Raw genomic sequence first — 16,603 nt, forward strand, 5'->3', positions numbered from 1 at the left:
GGTTGCGTTCTCTGTTGTGTGTCTCTTTATTGGGCAGGAGCAGGTGGCAAAGGGCTGCCGAGAGCAGGGCGGCAGTGACCTTCGCAAAGAGGTAGCGCCGCCATGCTTGGTTTTTCCTGTGAGCTGTTAGCAGGCAGAGCCGGGAGCCAGGCGCTGCTGCCTGCCACGGGGCCTGCCCACCCTCATCGCGCAAAGGGAGCATTCCACGGGGCTCTGTGGGGGCTGTGCGATCCCAGCTCCTGCCTCCCGTCCTGCTTGGAACCCCTCCTGTTGCCCCCCCTCCCCGCAGAGGCCACCACGCCCAGCCCCGTGGCAACCAGCCACTCTGTGACATCACCCCCGGGGCCAAGGGCATCCTGGGCAACGTGAGTTCGGGGGGCAGTATGTTGGCGGCTGCACTGTCGGTGACCAGCCCTCCTCCTTGCAGCTGCCACGTGTCACTGGCAGGGATGGATTTGCTGCGCCTCCTCCTCATCCTGCTGGCCATGTGCTGTCCTGCGTACGGCACATGGGACAGCTGTGGGTAAGTGGCCCGAGGCTCTGGGAGGGAGCCTGGGCAAGCCCTTGTGGGCTTGGCTGGAGGGCAGCCAGTGTGGGAGGCTCATTTCCTTGCCAGCACGCAGGCTGTTGGCAGTACTCACCTACGGGGCTAAAGCAGAAAGAGGCAGGGTGTGGACACACACGTGCCACACAGGCTTCCCCAGCCCTGCTGGCCAGGCAGCGCCTTGTGGGGAGGGAAGACGGCTGACCGTGAGCCGTAGGGGCGCCAGCCATCCAGCAGGACACTAAGGAGTTTCTCTTTACAGAGGGACCTGCGGGCTCCGGCCCACGGCTTTTCGGTATGGCACGTCGCGCGTCGTGGGTGGCACAGATGCCCAGGCAGGGGCCTGGCCCTGGATCGTCAGCATCCAGAATCCCTGGCAAGCGGGCACGGGTCATACCTGCGGAGGCTCCCTCATCAGCGCACAGTGGGTCCTGACAGCAGCCCACTGCTTCATCGAGGCCAGGTAAGGCGCCACCGGGAACACGCATAGCCCCACAACACTAGCGCTTGCCCCGTGCGCAGCAGCACGGGCTACTCCCGCCCCGTTTCCTCGCAGGACACCCAGGGCCTGGGTGCTCCTTGAGCCTAAGGCACGCGAGGCCAGTCACACCCTCCCGAGCGCTGCTCTCCTCTCTCCCTCGTCAAGCGGAAGGCAGGGCAACGGCTGGGCTGCTGCAGCACGTGGCTGTGCTCCCTCTGAGTCCTCTCCCCATTTGCCTTCCAGCTACATCACCATGTGGCGCGTGGTGATCGGTGCCACGTGGCTGACTCAGCTGGGCCCTGAGGCCCAGGTGCGCAACATCAAGCGGCTGCTCCTTCACCAAGGCTACAGTAACATCACGCAGAGGAACGACATTGCCTTGCTGGAGCTGGACCAGCCTGTGCAGTGCAACGCCTACGTTCAGCTTGCCTGCGTGCCCGATGCCTCGCTGAGAGTCTCGCAGCTGAAAAACTGCTACATCAGCGGCTGGGGTGCCACGACTGCAAGATGTGAGTACCGCGGAAGTACTCGTGTGCCGAGCGCAAGCTTGGCACGCTCGGGGCCATTGCTTGGCCTTCCTGACAGCAGAGGCCAGAGCCCGAGTCAGCCTGCGGGGACGTATGCCTCTTGAGAGATGGGCCTGAGCCCTTTCCCCAGAGCAAGGCGGAAGGCAAATGCCGCTATAACGCCTCTCAGGATGCAAAGCCAAGCGCGGGCGAGGCAAGGGATTCCGCCAGGCAGGGGAGGAGAAGTGCCAGTGAGCTGCTGCTTGCTAATTCCTTCCTGTGCTCGCAGCTGGACGATCAACGGATGTGCTGCAGGAGGCCCAGGTCCGCCTCATTGATGTCAACGTCTGTAACAGCAGCCGGTGGTACAGAGGGGCCATCCACACGCACAACGTCTGTGCTGGCTATCCGCAGGGCGGCATTGACACCTGCCAGGTAGGAGCGTGCTACGAGCCAAGCCCCGTAGCACAGGCAGCCCCGCCACACGCAACTACGCCAACATGGCCCAGCATGTGCTTGGCCTGGCCAGTGCCCCTCCCACTTCAGGTCCCCACCGCCGGGGGGGCTTATACCCCCTTCCCCATCGGCAGGCCCCTGCCCAGTGCCCCTCTTGTCCCAGAGGCATGGCACTCTGCCCAGAAAGCCCTCCTAGTGTTCCTGGCAGCCCACGGCTCCCCATCCCAAGCCTGCCACAGCTCTCTTCCACACACCCACCATCACCGTGCAGTGAGGAGAGCCAGCCCCACCTTACAAGCCCACCACCCCTTCCCAGGCAAGGCTCGCTCGACACAGCCTCGCTCTGCAGGGAACACAGCTCCGGCAGGTGCCGTCAGAGAGAAGGAGCCAACCCCCGTGCTGACGCTGGCCACCCAACAACCCCTTTGTCCTCTCTCCTCCTCTGCAGGGGGACAGCGGTGGGCCTCTCGTGTGCCAAGACAGCAGTGCAGACTACTTCTGGCTTGTTGGTGTCACCAGCTGGGGGAGAGGCTGTGCCCGAGCCAGGCAGCCCGGAGTCTACACCTCCACTCAGCACTTCTACGACTGGATCCTGCTACAGATGGGCCTGCGCCCAGCAGTGAGGGCTACTCCAACAGCACGCGCTTGGAGTCATTTTGTCACCACGTCAAGCCCCGTTCCGAGGCCAAGGCCCACAGCAGTGCAGTCGGGCGGCTCCTGCCCATTTCCAGTCCAGAAGCTGCTGGACTTCTTTAGCCGGCTGCAGGAGCTCCTGCAGTACCTAAGGGGAAAAACGGTGTGAGCAGCAGGACAAACGGCACGCAGGGCAGGCTGCAGTGTGCCACCACCGTTTCCTTTGGGGCAATGCCTGCCGATGCAAAGGCCACCTCAGCGTCAAAGGGCTGCTCTGCCCTGCGCCCGTGCCTCGGGACGCACACACCTGATGAGGCTGACCACGTGCTTGAAATAAAATGTTTCGGTGCTCACAGCAAACCAGGCTTCAGCTCAAGTCAGTCTCCTGTGCGAGGCAAGGACGTCCACGCCCGGCACCTGCCAAGCGAGGCAGGCTGCAGGCAGACAAGGCGGGCACAAAGGGAAAGAGTCCCTGCAAAGGGCTGAAAGTGGGCCTGCTCAGGGAGGAGGGGGAGGCTGCACTGGGGGAGGAAGGGAACATAGGTCATCACGGGCTGGAGGGCTTGGGGAAAGGAGCTGGAAACACAGAACGTCTTTGGCCAGCTCCTGGTGGGATCCCGCTGCGCTTGTGGATGAGCCACAAGTGACCTTGAAACTGGACTCTCGTGACCCAGGACAGACGCCTCTGGAAAGACCCAAGGGTTGCACTGAGGATTTGGGGAAGGAGCTTGCCTTCGAGCCCCACATATGCCACAGACTTCATTTCCATCCTGTGTCGCGGTTTAACCCCGGCCGGCAACCAAACGCTACCGGCAACCAAACGCCACGCAGCCACTTGCGCACTCCCCCCCACCTGGAGGGGTGGGGAGGAGAATCAGAAAGCAATGTAAAAGTGGAGGGTTGAGATAAGAACAATGTAATAATTTAAACAGAAGAAAGAGTGAAGAACAACAGTAACAATACCAAGAAGAAGAAGAACAACAACAATAACAATTAGGATGGAAAGGTGGGGGAAAAGGGTAAAATCAAAAGGAAGGGAGAAGGAAAAAAAGGAAATGATGCCCAGTACAACTGCTCACCACCCGCTGACCGATGCCCAGCCAGTCCCTGAGCAAGAATCCCCCCGCCAGCTAACCCTCCAAGTTTCTATACCAAGCATGACGTCCCACGGGATGGAATACCTCTGTGGCTGGTTCAGGTCAGCTGACCCGCCTGTGTCCCTTCCCAGTCTCTTGTGCCCCTCCAGCACTCTGGCTGGCAAGGCCCAAGAAACCAAAAAGGCCTTGACTTAGCAGAAACGCTAGGCAGCAACAACCGAAAACATCAGTGCGGCTACCAACATTGTTCTCACATCATAGCCAAAACACAGCACTTCACTAGCTACGAAGAAGAAAGTTAACTCCATGCCAGCTGAAACCAGGACACGGGGCCATCTCCTACTCGGCATGTGCTGCACAGGTCTTTGTAGCCTTCTTGATTGGTGCTGACGTGCGGAATCAAACTCTACAACTCAAGGAGGGTTATCAAGCAGGTATGTTTATCGGGGCTCCGGCTGCAAGGGGGATCGCTCCTCCTCACTTGCACACCCAGGGCTTAAGTAAGCAGATCCCTATTACACAGAAGCATACATATTCATTAAAATTCCCGAGAAAAGGCGGGGTTATTACCATTCGGTCCAGGAACTCGGTATCATAAGCCTCCTCACTCTGGCGCGGGTGCATTGACACCTGCTGGTCCTGGGCTGGGCTCTCTGGGAGGAAGGCTCGCACCCTTCCTCAGGATGTACTTTTCCCTTTGGCGCGCAGTGCTGAGGAGTCCACACCAGCAAGCGCAGAGCCAGGTTGTACTGGTTCTCTTCCCGGCTCGTACATCTTGCAGACAACATAGTTCTTGCTTACAACGTAGCTAGTCGATCGGTATCGACACGTGCAGACCGTAGTGTCCTTGTTAGTCAGTCTGTTAAACACAAGTGCTGAAGCACCAGTTGCAAGGTCTGCATATTTACCGAATGATTTTCAGCTTGAACTATCTCCGTGCAGAGTCTTTACTTCTGAGCGTCATGGCCTGTGACCGCCTTGCTGCCATCCGAAAAGCCCTGCACACTGGGACCCTCCTAGGTGGCAGAGCTTGTGTCCACACGGCAGCAGCTGCCTTGGGCCAGGGGGTTGCTCAGCCCAGCAGCACCGGGAAGTGTGGAATTGAAACCGGGAGCGAAGCCGCTAAGACAAACCCAGTATCCTATGAAGTTGGAATCCTGGCTCAGACTGGAGCCTAGAAGTCATAATTGCCTAAAACAGGGGTTGTTGCAAAGCCACATGCCCAGGAGCAGCATGTAGTACAACATCTAAGGGCTGTTAATCAAATAGCGATTGACCAACACCCGGTGCTGCCTAATCCTCCCACCTTCTTAACAGCGACAGGGGATTCTAATGTCTGTTTTACAGCATTGGACTTCGAAGGCGCCTTTTTGGCGTTCTGATTGTATGTCCTCGGCCGTGCGTAGCAGGTGCCACAGCTGCCCTCTTCAGTGTTGGTCCAGAACCACAATCCGACCCAGAGAGAGCAGGGACACGAAGCCTGCCAGAGGGCGTTGCTGTGGCTGACATAGCCAGTGAGGACTGTGCTGCGTGTGCCTTTCCCTGTGCTGCGTGCAGGAAGGTTGGCACTGCTGGGCTAGGCTTGGCTTATTTGGCTTGCCCGTCACTGCTTGCCTGCCACGACCATCAAGAGTGTCTCTTCAAGAGCCAAGCAGGCGCGTGCTGCCTCTAGTGGTTGCGTTCTCTGTTGTGTGTCTCTTTATTGGGCAGGAGCAGGTGGCAAAGGGCTGCCGAGAGCAGGGCGGCAGTGACCTTCGCAAAGAGGTAGCGCCGCCACGCTTGGTTTTTCCTGTGAGCTGTTAGCAGGCAGAGCCGGGAGCCAGGCGCTGCTGCCTGCCACGGGGCCTGCCCACCCTCATCGCGCAAAGGGAGCATTCCACGGGGCTCTATGGGGGCTGTGCGATCCCAGCTCCTGCCTCCCGTCCTGCTCGGAACCCCTCCTGTTGCCCCCCCTCCCCGCAGAGGCCACCACGCCCAGCCCCGTGGCAACCAGCCACTCTGTGACATCACCCCCGGGGCCAAGGGCATCCTGGGCAACGCGAGTTCGGGGGGCAGTATGTTGGCGGCTGCACTGGCGGTGACAAGCCCTCCTCCTTGCAGCTGCCACGTGTCACTGGCAGGGATGGATTTGCTGCGCCTCCTCCTCATCCTGCTGGCCATGTGCTGTCCTGCGTACGGCACATGGGACAGCTGTGGGTAAGTGGCCCGAGGCTCTGGGAGGGAGCCTGGGCAAGCCCTTGTGGGCTTGGCTGGAGGGCAGCCAGTGTGGGAGGCTCATTTCCTTGCCAGCACGCAGGCTGTTGGCAGTACTCACCTACGGGGCTAAAGCAGAAAGAGGCAGGGTGTGGACACACACGTGCCCCACAGGCTTCCCCAGCCCTGCTGGCCAGGCAGCGCCTTGTGGGGAGGGAAGACGGCTGACCGTGAGCCGTAGGGGCGCCAGCCATCCAGCAGGACACTAAGGAGTTTCTCTTTACAGAGGGACCTGCGGGCTCCGGCCCATGGCTTTTCAGTACGGCATGTCGCGCGTCGTGGGTGGCACAGATGCCCAGGCAGGGGCCTGGCCCTGGATCGTCAGCATCCAGAATCCCTGGCAAGCGGGCACGGGTCATACCTGCGGAGGCTCCCTCATCAGCGCACAGTGGGTCCTGACAGCAGCCCACTGCTTCATCGAGGCCAGGTAAGGCGCCACCGGGAACACGCATAGCCCCACAACACTAGCGCTTGCCCCGTGCGCAGCAGCACGGGCTACTCCCGCCCCGTTTCCTCGCAGGACACCCAGGGCCTGGGTGCTCCTTGAGCCTAAGGCACGCGAGGCCAGTCACACCCTCCCGAGCGCTGCTCTCCTCTCTCCCTCGTCAAGCGGAAGGCAGGGCAACGGCTGGGCTGCTGCAGCACGTGGCTGTGCTCCCTCTGAGTCCTCTCCCCATTTGCCTTCCAGCTACATCACCATGTGGCGCGTGGTGATCGGTGCCACGCGGCTGACTCAGCTGGGCCCTGAGGCCCAGGTGCGCAACATCAAGCGGCTGCTCCTTCACCAAGGCTACAGTAACATCACGCAGAGGAACGACATTGCCTTGCTGGAGCTGGACCAGCCTGTGCAGTGCAACGCCTACGTTCAGCTTGCCTGCGTGCCCGATGCCTCGCTGAGAGTCTCGCAGCTGAAAAACTGCTACATCAGCGGCTGGGGTGCCACGACTGCAAGATGTGAGTACCGCGGAAGTACTCGTGTGCCGAGCGCAAGCTTGGCACGCTCGGGGCCATTGCTTGGGCTTCCTGACAGCAGAGGCCAGAGCCCGAGTCAGCCTGCGGGGACGTATGCCTCTTGAGAGATGGGCCTGAGCCCTTTCCCCAGAGCAAGGCGGAAGGCAAATGCCGCTATAACGCCTCTCAGGATGCAAAGCCAAGCGCGGGCGAGGCAAGGGATTCCGCCAGGCAGGGGAGGAGAAGTGCCAGTGAGCTGCTGCTTGCTAATTCCTTCCTGTGCTCGCAGCTGGACGATCAACGGATGTGCTGCAGGAGGCCCAGGTCCGCCTCATTGATGTCAACGTCTGTAACAGCAGCCGGTGGTACAGAGGGGCCATCCACACGCACAACGTCTGTGCTGGCTATCCGCAGGGCGGCATTGACACCTGCCAGGTAGGAGCGTGCTACGAGCCAAGCCCCGTAGCACAGGCAGCCCCGCCACACGCAACTACGCCAACATGGCCCGGCATGTGCTTGGCCTGGCCAGTGCCCCTCCCACTTCAGGTCCCCACCGCCGGGGGGGCTTATACCCCCTTCCCCATCGGCAGGCCCCTGCCCAGTGCCCCTCTTGTCCCAGAGGCATGGCACTCTGCCCAGAAAGCCCTCCTAGTGCTCCTGGCAGCCCACGGCTCCCCATCCCAAGCCTGCCACAGCTCTCTTCCACACACCCACCATCACCGTGCAGTGAGCAGAGCCAGCCCCACCTTACAAGCCCACCACCCCTTCCCAGGCAAGGCTCGCTCGACACAGCCTCGCTCTGCAGGGAACACAGCTCCGGCAGGTGCCGTCAGAGAGAAGGAGCCAACCCCCGTGCTGACGCTGGCCACCCAACAACCCCTTTGTCCTCTCTCCTCCTCTGCAGGGGGACAGCGGTGGGCCTCTCGTGTGCCAAGACAGCAGTGCAGACTACTTCTGGCTTGTTGGTGTCACCAGCTGGGGGAGAGGCTGTGCCCGAGCCAGGCAGCCCGGAGTCTACACCTCCACTCAGCACTTCTACGACTGGATCCTGCTACAGATGGGCCTGCGCCCAGCAGTGAGGGCTACTCCAACAGCACGCGCTTGGAGTCATTTTGTCACCACGTCAAGCCCCGTTCCGAGGCCAAGGCCCACAGCAGCGCAGTCGGGCGGCTCCTGCCCGTTTCCAGTCCAGAAGCTGCTGGACTTCTTTAGCCGGCTGCAGGAGCTCCTGCAGTACCTAAGGGGAAAAACGGTGTGAGCAGCAGGACAAACGGCACGCAGGGCAGGCTGCAGTGTGCCACCACCGTTTCCTTTGGGGCAATGCCTGCCGATGCAAAGGCCACCTCAGCGTCAAAGGGCTGCTCTGCCCTGCGCCCGTGCCTCGGGACGCACACACCTGATGAGGCTGACCACGTGCTTGAAATAAAATGTTTCGGTGCTCACAGCAAACCAGGCTTCAGCTCAAGTCAGTCTCCTGTGCGAGGCAAGGACGTCCACGCCCGGCACCTGCCAAGCGAGGCAGGCTGCAGGCAGACAAGGCGGGCACAAAGGGAAAGAGTCCCTGCAAAGGGCTGAAAGTGGGCCTGCTCAGGGAGGAGGGGGAGGCTGCACTGGGGGAGGAAGGGAACATAGGTCATCACGGGCTGGAGGGCTTGGGGAAAGGAGCTGGAAACACAGAACGTCTTTGGCCAGCTCCTGGTGGGATCCCGCTGCGCTTGTGGATGAGCCACAAGTGACCTTGAAACTGGACTCTCGTGACCCAGGACAGACGCGTCTGGAAAGACCCAAGGGTTGCACTGAGGATTTGGGGAAGGAGCTTGCCTTCGAGCCCCACATATGCCACAGACTTCATTTCCATCCTGTGTCGCGGTTTAACCCCGGCCGGTAACCAAACACTACCGGCAACCAAACGCCACGCAGCCACTTGCGCACTCCCCCCCACCCGGAGGGGTGGGGAGGAGAATCAGAAAGCAATGTAAAAGTGGAGGGTTGAGATAAGAACAATGTAATAATTTAAACAGAAGAAAGAGTGAAGAACAACAGTAACAATACCAAGAAGAAGAAGAAGAACAACAATAACAATTAGGATGGAAAGGTGGGGGAAAAGGGTAAAATCAAAAGGAAGGGAGAAGGAAAAAAAGGAAATGATGCCCAGTACAACTGCTCACCACCCGCTGACCGATGCCCAGCCAGTCCCTGAGCAAGAATCCCCCCACCAGCTAACCCTCCAAGTTTCTATACCAAGCATGACGTCCCACGGGATGGAATACCTCTGTGGCTGGTTCAGGTCAGCTGACCTGCCTGTGTCCCTTCCCAGTCTCTTGTGCCCCTCCAGCACTCTGGCTGGCAAGGCCCAAGAAACCAAAAAGGCCTTGACTTAGCAGAAACGCTAGGCAGCAACAACCGAAACCATCAGTGCGGCTACCAACATTGTTCTCACATCATAGCCAAAACACAGCACTTCACTAGCTACGAAGAAGAAAGTTAACTCCATGCCAGCTGAAACCAGGACACGGGGCCATCTCCTACTCGGCATGTGCTGCACAGGTCTTTGTAGCCTTCTTGATTGGTGCTGACGTGCGGAATCAAACTCTACAACTCAAGGAGGGTTATCAAGCAGGTATGTTTATCGGGGCTCCGGCTGCAAGGGGGATAGCTCCTCCTCACTTGCACACCCAGGGCTTAAGTAAGCAGATCCCTATTACACAGAAGCATACATATTCATTAGATTCCCGAGAAAAGGCGGGGTTATTACCATTCGGTCCAGGAACTCGGTATCATAAGCCTCCTCACTCTGGCGCGGGTGCATTGACACCTGCTGGTCCTGGGCTGGGCTCTCTGGGAGGAAGGCTCGCACCCTTCCTCAGGATGTACTTTTCCCTTTGGCGCGCAGTGCTGAGGAGTCCACACCAGCAAGCGCAGAGCCAGGTTGTACTGGTTCTCTTCCCGGCTCGTACATCTTGCAGACAACATAGTTCTTGCTTACAACGTAGCTAGTCGATCGGTATCGACACGTGCAGACCGTAGTGTCCTTGTTAGTCAGTCTGTTAAACACAAGTGCTGAAGCACCAGTTGCAAGGTCTGCATATTTACCGAATGATTTTCAGCTTGAACTATCTCCGTGCAGAGTCTTTACTTCTGAGCGTCATGGCCTGTGACCGCCTTGCTGCCATCCGAAAAGCCCTGCACACTGGGACCCTCCTAGGTGGCAGAGCTTGTGTCCACACGGCAGCAGCTGCCTTGGGCCAGGGGGTTGCTCAGCCCAGCAGCACCAGCAAGTGTGGAATTGAAACCGGGAGCGAAGCCGCTAAGACAAACCCAGTATCCTATGAAGTTGGAATCCTGGCTCGGACTGGAGCCTAGAAGTCATAATTGCCTAAAACAGGGGTTGTTGCAAAGCCACATGCCCAGGAGCAGCATGTAGTACAACATCTAAGGGCTGTTAATGAAATAGCGATTGACCAACACCCGGTGCTGCCTAATCCTCCCACTTTCTTAACAGCGACAGGGGATTCTAATGTCTGTTTTACAGCATTGGACTTCGAAGGCGCCTTTTTGGCGTTCTGATTGTATGTCCTCGGCCGTGCGTAGCAGGTGCCACAGCTGCCCTCTTCAGTGTTGCTCCAGAACCACAATCCAACCCAGAGAGAGCAGGGACACGAAGCCTGCCAGAGGGCGTTGCTGTGGCTGACATAGCCAGTGAGGACTGTGCTGCGTGTGCCTTTCCCTGTGCTGCGTGCAGGAAGGTTGGCACTGCTGGGCTAGGCTTGGCTTATTAGGCTTGCCCGTCACTGCTTGCCTGCCACGACCATCAAGAGAGTGTCTCTTCAAGAGCCAAGCACGCGCGTGCTGCCTCTAGTGGTTGCGTTCTCTGTTGTGTGTCTCTTTATTGGGCAGGAGCAGGTGGCAAAGGGCTGCCGAGAGCAGGGCGGCAGTGACCTTCGCAAAGAGGTAGCGCCGCCACGCTTGGTTTTTCCTGTGAGCTGTTAGCAGGCAGAGCTGGGAGCCAGGCGCTGCTGCCTGCCATGGGGCCTGCCCACCCTCATCGCGCAAAGGGAGCATTCCACGGGGCTCTGTGGGGGCTGTGCGATCCCAGCTCCTGCCTCCCGTCCTGCTTGGAACCCCTCCTGTTGCCCCCCCTCCCCGCAGAGGCCACCACGCCCAGCCCCGTGGCAACCAGCCACTCTGTGACATCACCCCCGGGGCCAAGGGCATCCTGGGCAACGTGAGTTCGGGGGGCAGTATGTTGGCGGCTGCACTGGCGGTGACAAGCCCTCCTCCTTGCAGCTGCCACGTGTCACTGGCAGGGATGGATTTGCTGCGCCTCCTCCTCATCCTGCTGGCCATGTGCTGTCCTGCGTACGGCACATGGGACAGCTGTGGGTAAGTGGCCCGAGGCTCTGGGAGGGAGCTTGGGCAAGCCCTTGTGGGCTTGGCTGGAGGGCAGCCAGTGTGGGAGGCTCATTTCCTTGCCAGCACGCAGGCTGTTGGCAGTACTCACCTACGGGGCTAAAGCAGAAAGAGGCAGGGTGTGGACACACACGTGCCCCACAGGCTTCCCCAGCCCTGCTGGCCAGGCAGCGCCTTGTGGGGAGGGAAGACGGCTGACCGTGAGCCGTAGGGGCGCCAGCCATCCAGCAGGACACTAAGGAGTTTCTCTTTACAGAGGGACCTGCGGGCTCCGGCCCATGGCTTTTCAGTACGGCATGTCGCGCGTCGTGGGTGGCACAGATGCCCAGGCAGGGGCCTGGCCCTGGATCGTCAGCATCCAGAATCCCTGGCAAGCGGGCACGGGTCATACCTGCGGAGGCTCCCTCATCAGCGCACAGTGGGTCCTGACAGCAGCCCACTGCTTCATCGAGGCCAGGTAAGGCGCCACCGGGAACACGCATAGCCCCACAACACTAGCGCTTGCCCCGTGCGCAGCAGCACGGGCTACTCCCGCCCCGTTTCCTCGCAGGACACCCAGGGCCTGGGTGCTCCTTGAGCCTAAGGCACGCGAGGCCAGTCACACCCTCCCGAGCGCTGCTCTCCTCTCTCCCTCGTCAAGCGGAAGGCAGGGCAACGGCTGGGCTGCTGCAGCACGTGGCTGTGCTCCCTCTGAGTCCTCTCCCCATTTGCCTTCCAGCTACATCACCATGTGGCGCGTGGTGATCGGTGCCACGCGGCTGACTCAGCTGGGCCCTGAGGCCCAGGTGCGCAACATCAAGCGGCTGCTCCTTCACCAAGGCTACAGTAACATCACGCAGAGGAACGACATTGCCTTGCTGGAGCTGGACCAGCCTGTGCAGTGCAACGCCTACGTTCAGCTTGCCTGTGTGCCCGATGCCTCGCTGAGAGTCTCGCAGCTGAAAAACTGCTACATCAGCGGCTGGGGTGCCACGACTGCAAGATGTGAGTACCGCGGAAGTACTCGTGTGCCGAGCGCAAGCTTGGCACGCTCGGGGCCATTGCTTGGGCTTCCTGACAGCAGAGGCCAGAGCCCGAGTCAGCCTGTGGGGACGTATGCCTCTTGAGAGATGGGCCTGAGCCCTTTCCCCAGAGCAAGGCGGAAGGCAAATGCCGCTATAACGCCTCTCAGGATGCAAAGCCAAGCGCGGGCGAGGCAAGGGATTCCGCCAGGCAGGGGAGGAGAAGTGCCAGTGAGCTGCTGCTTGCTAATTCCTTCCTGTGCTCACAGCTGGACGATCAACGGATGTGCTGCAGGAGGCCCAGGTCCGCCTCATTGATGTCAACGTCTGTAACAGCAGCCGGTGGTACAGAGGGGCCATCCACACGCACAACGTCTGTGCTGGCTATCCGCAGGGTGGCATTGACACCTGCCAGGTAGGAGCGTGCTACGAGCCAAGCCCCGTAGCACAGGTAGCCCCGCCACACGCAACTACGCCAACATGGCCCGGCATGTGCTTGGCCTGGCCAGTGCCCCTCCCACTTCAGGTCCCCACCGCCGGGGGGGCTTATACCCCCTTCCCCATCGGCAGGCCCCTGCCCAGTGCCCCTCTTGTCCCAGAGGCATGGCACTCTGCCCAGAAAGCCCTCCTAGTGCTCCTGGCAGCCCACGGCTCCCCATCCCAAGCCTGCCACAGCTCTCTTCCACACACCCACCATCACCGTGCAGTGAGCAGAGCCAGCCCCACCTTACAAGCCCACCACCCCTTCCCAGGCAAGGCTCGCTCGACACAGCCTCGCTCTGCAGGGAACACAGCTCCGGCAGGTGCCGTCAGAGAGAAGGAGCCAACCCCCGTGCTGACGCTGGCCACCCAACAACCCCTTTGTCCTCTCTCCTCCTCTGCAGGGGGACAGCGGTGGGCCTCTCGTGTGCCAAGACAGCAGTGCAGACTACTTCTGGCTTGTTGGTGTCACCAGCTGGGGGAGAGGCTGTGCCCGAGCCAGGCAGCCCGGAGTCTACACCTCCACTCAGCACTTCTACGACTGGATCCTGCTACAGATGGGCCTGCGCCCAGCAGTGAGGGCTACTCCAACAGCACGCGCTTGGAGTCATTTTGTCACCACCTCAAGCCCCATTCCGAGGCCAAGGCCCACAGCAGTGCAGTCGGGCGGCTCCTGCCCGTTTCCAGTCCAGAAGCTGCTGGACTTCTTTAGCCGGCTGCAGGAGCTCCTGCAGTACCTAAGGGGAAAAAACGGTGTGAGCAGCAGGACAAACGGCACGCAGGGCAGGCTGCAGTGTGCCACCACCGTTTCCTTTGGGGCAATGCCTGCCGATGCAAAGGCCACCTCAGCGTCAAAGGGCTGCTCTGCCCTGCGCTCGTGCCTCGGGACGCACACACCTGATGAGGCTGACCACGTGCTTGAAATAAAATGTTTCGGTGCTCACAGCAAACCAGGCTTCAGCTCAAGTCAGTCTCCTGTGCGAGGCAAGGACGTCCACGCCCGGCACCTGCCAAGCGAGGCAGGCTGCAGGCAGACAAGGCGGGCACAAAGGGAAAGAGTCCCTGCAAAGGGCTGAAAGTGGGCCTGCTCAGGGAGGAGGGGGAGGCTGCACTGGGGGAGGAAGGGAACACAGGTCATCACGGGCTGGAGGGCTTGGGGAAAGGAGCTGGAAACACAGAACGTCTTTGGCCAGCTCCTGGTGGGATCCCGCTGCGCTTGTGGATGAGCCACAAGTGACCTTGAAACTGGACTCTCGTGACCCAGGACAGACGCGTCTGGAAAGACCCAAGGGTTGCACTGAGGATTTGGGGAAGGAGCTTGCCTTCGAGCCCCACATATGCCACAGACTTCATTTCCATCCTGTGTCGCGGTTTAACCCCGGCCGGCAACCAAACACTACCGGCAACCAAACGCCACGCAGCCACTTGCGCACTCCCCCCCACCCGGAGGGGTGGGGAGGAGAATCAGAAAGCAATGTAAAAGTGGAGGGTTGAGATAAGAACAATGTAATAATTTAAACAGAAGAAAGAGTGAAGAACAACAGTAACAATACCAAGAAGAAGAACAACAATAACAATTAGGATGGAAAGGTGGGGGAAAAGGGTAAAATCAAAAGGAAGGGAGAAGGAAAAAAAGGAAATGATGCCCAGTACAACTGCTCACCACCCGCTGACCGATGCCCAGCCAGTCCCTGAGCAAGAATCCCCCCACCAGCTAACCCTCCAAGTTTCTATACCAAGCATGACGTCCCACGGGATGGAATACCTCTGTGGCTGGTTCAGGTCAGCTGACCCGCCTGTGTCCCTTCCCAGTCTCTTGTGCCCCTCCAGCACTCTGGCTGGCAAGGCCCAAGAAACCAAAAAGGCCTTGACTTAGCAGAAACGCTAGGCAGCAACAACCGAAAACATCAGTGCGGCTACCAACATTGTTCTCACATCATAGCCAAAACACAGCACTTCACTAGCTACGAAGAAGAAAGTTAACTCCATGCCAGCTGAAACCAGGACACGGGGCCATCTCCTACTCGGCATGTGCTGCACAGGTCTTTGTAGCCTTCTTGATTGGTGCTGACGTGCGGAATCAAACTCTACAACTCAAGGAGGGTTATCAAGCAGGTATGTTTATCGGGGCTCCGGCTGCAAGGGGGATAGCTCCTCCTCACTTGCACACCCAGGGCTTAAGTAAGCAGATCCCTATTACACAGAAGCATACATATTCATTAGATTCCCGAGAAAAGGCGGGGTTATTACCATTCGGTCCAGGAACTCGGTATCATAAGCCTCCTCACTCTGGCGCGGGTGCATTGACACCTGCTGGTCCTGGGCTGGGCTCTCTGGGAGGAAGGCTCGCACCCTTCCTCAGGATGTACTTTTCCCTTTGGCGCGCAGTGCTGAGGAGTCCACACCAGCAAGCGCAGAGCCAGGTTGTACTGGTTCTCTTCCCGGCTTGTACATCTTGCAGACAACATAGTTCTTGCTTACAACGTAGCTAGTCGATCGGTATCGACACGTGCAGACCGTAGTGTCCTTGTTAGTCAGTCTGTTAAACACAAGTGCTGAAGCACCAGTTGCAAGGTCTGCATATTTACCGAATGATTTTCAGCTTGAACTATCTCCGTGCAGAGTCTTTACTTCTGAGCGTCATGGCCTGTGACCGCCTTGCTGCCATCCGAAAAGCCCTGCACACTGGGACCCTCCTAGGTGGCAGAGCTTGTGTCCACACGGCAGCAGCTGCCTTGGGCCAGGGGGTTGCTCAGCCCAGCAGCACCAGCAAGTGTGGAATTGAAACCGGGAGCGAAGCCGCTAAGACAAACCCAGTATCCTATGAAGTTGGAATCCTGGCTCGGACTGGAGCCTAGAAGTCATAATTGCCTAAAACAGGGGTTTTTGCAAAGCCACATGCCCAGGAGCAGCATGTAGTACAACATCTAAGGGCTGTTAATGAAATAGCGATTGACCAACACCCGGTGCTGCCTAATCCTCCCACTTTCTTAACAGCGACAGGGGATTCTAATGTCTGTTTTACAGCATTGGACTTCGAAGGCGCCTTTTTGGCGTTCTGATTGTATGTCCTCGGCCGTGCGTAGCAGGTGCCACAGCTGCCCTCTTCAGTGTTGCTCCAGAACCACAATCCAACCCAGAGAGAGCAGGGACACGAAGCCTGCCAGAGGGCGTTGCTGTGGCTGACATAGCCAGTGAGGACTGTGCTGCGTGTGCCTTTCCCTGTGCTGCGTGCAGGAAGGTTGGCACTGCTGGGCTAGGCTTGGCTTATTAGGCTTGCCCGTCACTGCTTGCCTGCCACGACCATCAAGAGAGTGTCTCTTCAAGAGCCAAGCACGCGCGTGCTGCCTCTAGTGGTTGCGTTCTCTGTTGTGTGTCTCTTTATTGGGCAGGAGCAGGTGGCAAAGGGCTGCCGAGAGCAGGGCGGCAGTGACCTTCGCAAAGAGGTAGCGCCGCCACGCTTGGTTTTTCCTGTGAGCTGTTAGCAGGCAGAGCTGGGAGCCAGGCGCTGCTGCCTGCCACGGGGCCTGCCCACCCTCATCGCGCAAAGGGAGCATTCCGCGGGGCTCTGTGGGGGCTGTGCGATCCCAGCTCCTGCCTCCCGTCCTGCTTGGAACCCCTCCTGTTGCCCCCCCTCCCCGCAGAGGCCACCACGCCCAGCCCCGTGGCAACCAGCCACTCTGTGACATCACCCCCGGGGCCAAGGGCATCCTGGGCAACGTGAGTTCGGGGGGCAGTATGTTGGCGGCTGCACTGGCGGTGACAAGCCCTCCTCCTTGCAGCTGCCACGT

The 16,603-nt window shown here is 59.5% G+C and overlaps 3 protein-coding genes across 3 annotated transcripts; all 3 read left to right on the top strand.

Moving 5' to 3' along the window:
- Window positions 1-449: 449 nt before the first annotated feature.
- LOC129784103 (acrosin-like) lies at window positions 450-2,789 on the top strand. The gene is made up of 5 exons (XM_055799900.1): window positions 450-523; window positions 807-1,007; window positions 1,269-1,534; window positions 1,821-1,966; window positions 2,436-2,789. Exons 1-5 carry the CDS (start codon window positions 450-452, stop codon window positions 2,787-2,789), a joined length of 1,041 nt encoding a protein of 346 aa, XP_055655875.1.
- A 3,050-nt stretch (window positions 2,790-5,839) lies between these two features.
- LOC129784104 (acrosin-like) lies at window positions 5,840-8,179 on the top strand. Its single transcript, XM_055799901.1, has 5 exons — window positions 5,840-5,913; window positions 6,197-6,397; window positions 6,659-6,924; window positions 7,211-7,356; window positions 7,826-8,179. Exons 1-5 carry the CDS (start codon window positions 5,840-5,842, stop codon window positions 8,177-8,179), a joined length of 1,041 nt encoding a protein of 346 aa, XP_055655876.1.
- A 3,051-nt stretch (window positions 8,180-11,230) lies between these two features.
- On the top strand, window positions 11,231-13,555 carry LOC129784249 (acrosin-like; the record flags this gene model as incomplete). Its single annotated transcript, XM_055801087.1, has 5 exons — window positions 11,231-11,304; window positions 11,588-11,788; window positions 12,050-12,315; window positions 12,602-12,747; window positions 13,217-13,555. Coding segments are annotated over exons 1-5 (1,026 nt in total), but the record flags the coding sequence as incomplete, so codon positions are not given.
- Between the last annotated feature and the right edge of the window lie 3,048 nt (window positions 13,556-16,603).

The sequence above is a fragment of the Falco peregrinus genome, chromosome 3, assembly GCF_023634155.1.
Source record: "Falco peregrinus isolate bFalPer1 chromosome 3, bFalPer1.pri, whole genome shotgun sequence".
In the NCBI taxonomy this organism is placed as follows: Eukaryota; Metazoa; Chordata; class Aves; order Falconiformes; family Falconidae; genus Falco; species Falco peregrinus.

Coding starts and splice junctions, on each gene's coding strand:
- LOC129784103 (XM_055799900.1), top strand. CDS start 450: ATGGATTTGCTGCGCCTCCTCCTCATCCTGCTGGCCATGTGCTGTCCT. Junction 1,008..1,268: donor CACTGCTTCATCGAGGCCAG/GTAAGGCGCCAC, acceptor TTTGCCTTCCAG/CTACATCACCATGTGGCGCG. Junction 1,535..1,820: donor GGGTGCCACGACTGCAAGAT/GTGAGTACCGCG, acceptor CTGTGCTCGCAG/CTGGACGATCAACGGATGTG.
- LOC129784104 (XM_055799901.1), top strand. CDS start 5,840: ATGGATTTGCTGCGCCTCCTCCTCATCCTGCTGGCCATGTGCTGTCCT. Junction 5,914..6,196: donor GGCACATGGGACAGCTGTGG/GTAAGTGGCCCG, acceptor TTCTCTTTACAG/AGGGACCTGCGGGCTCCGGC. Junction 6,925..7,210: donor GGGTGCCACGACTGCAAGAT/GTGAGTACCGCG, acceptor CTGTGCTCGCAG/CTGGACGATCAACGGATGTG.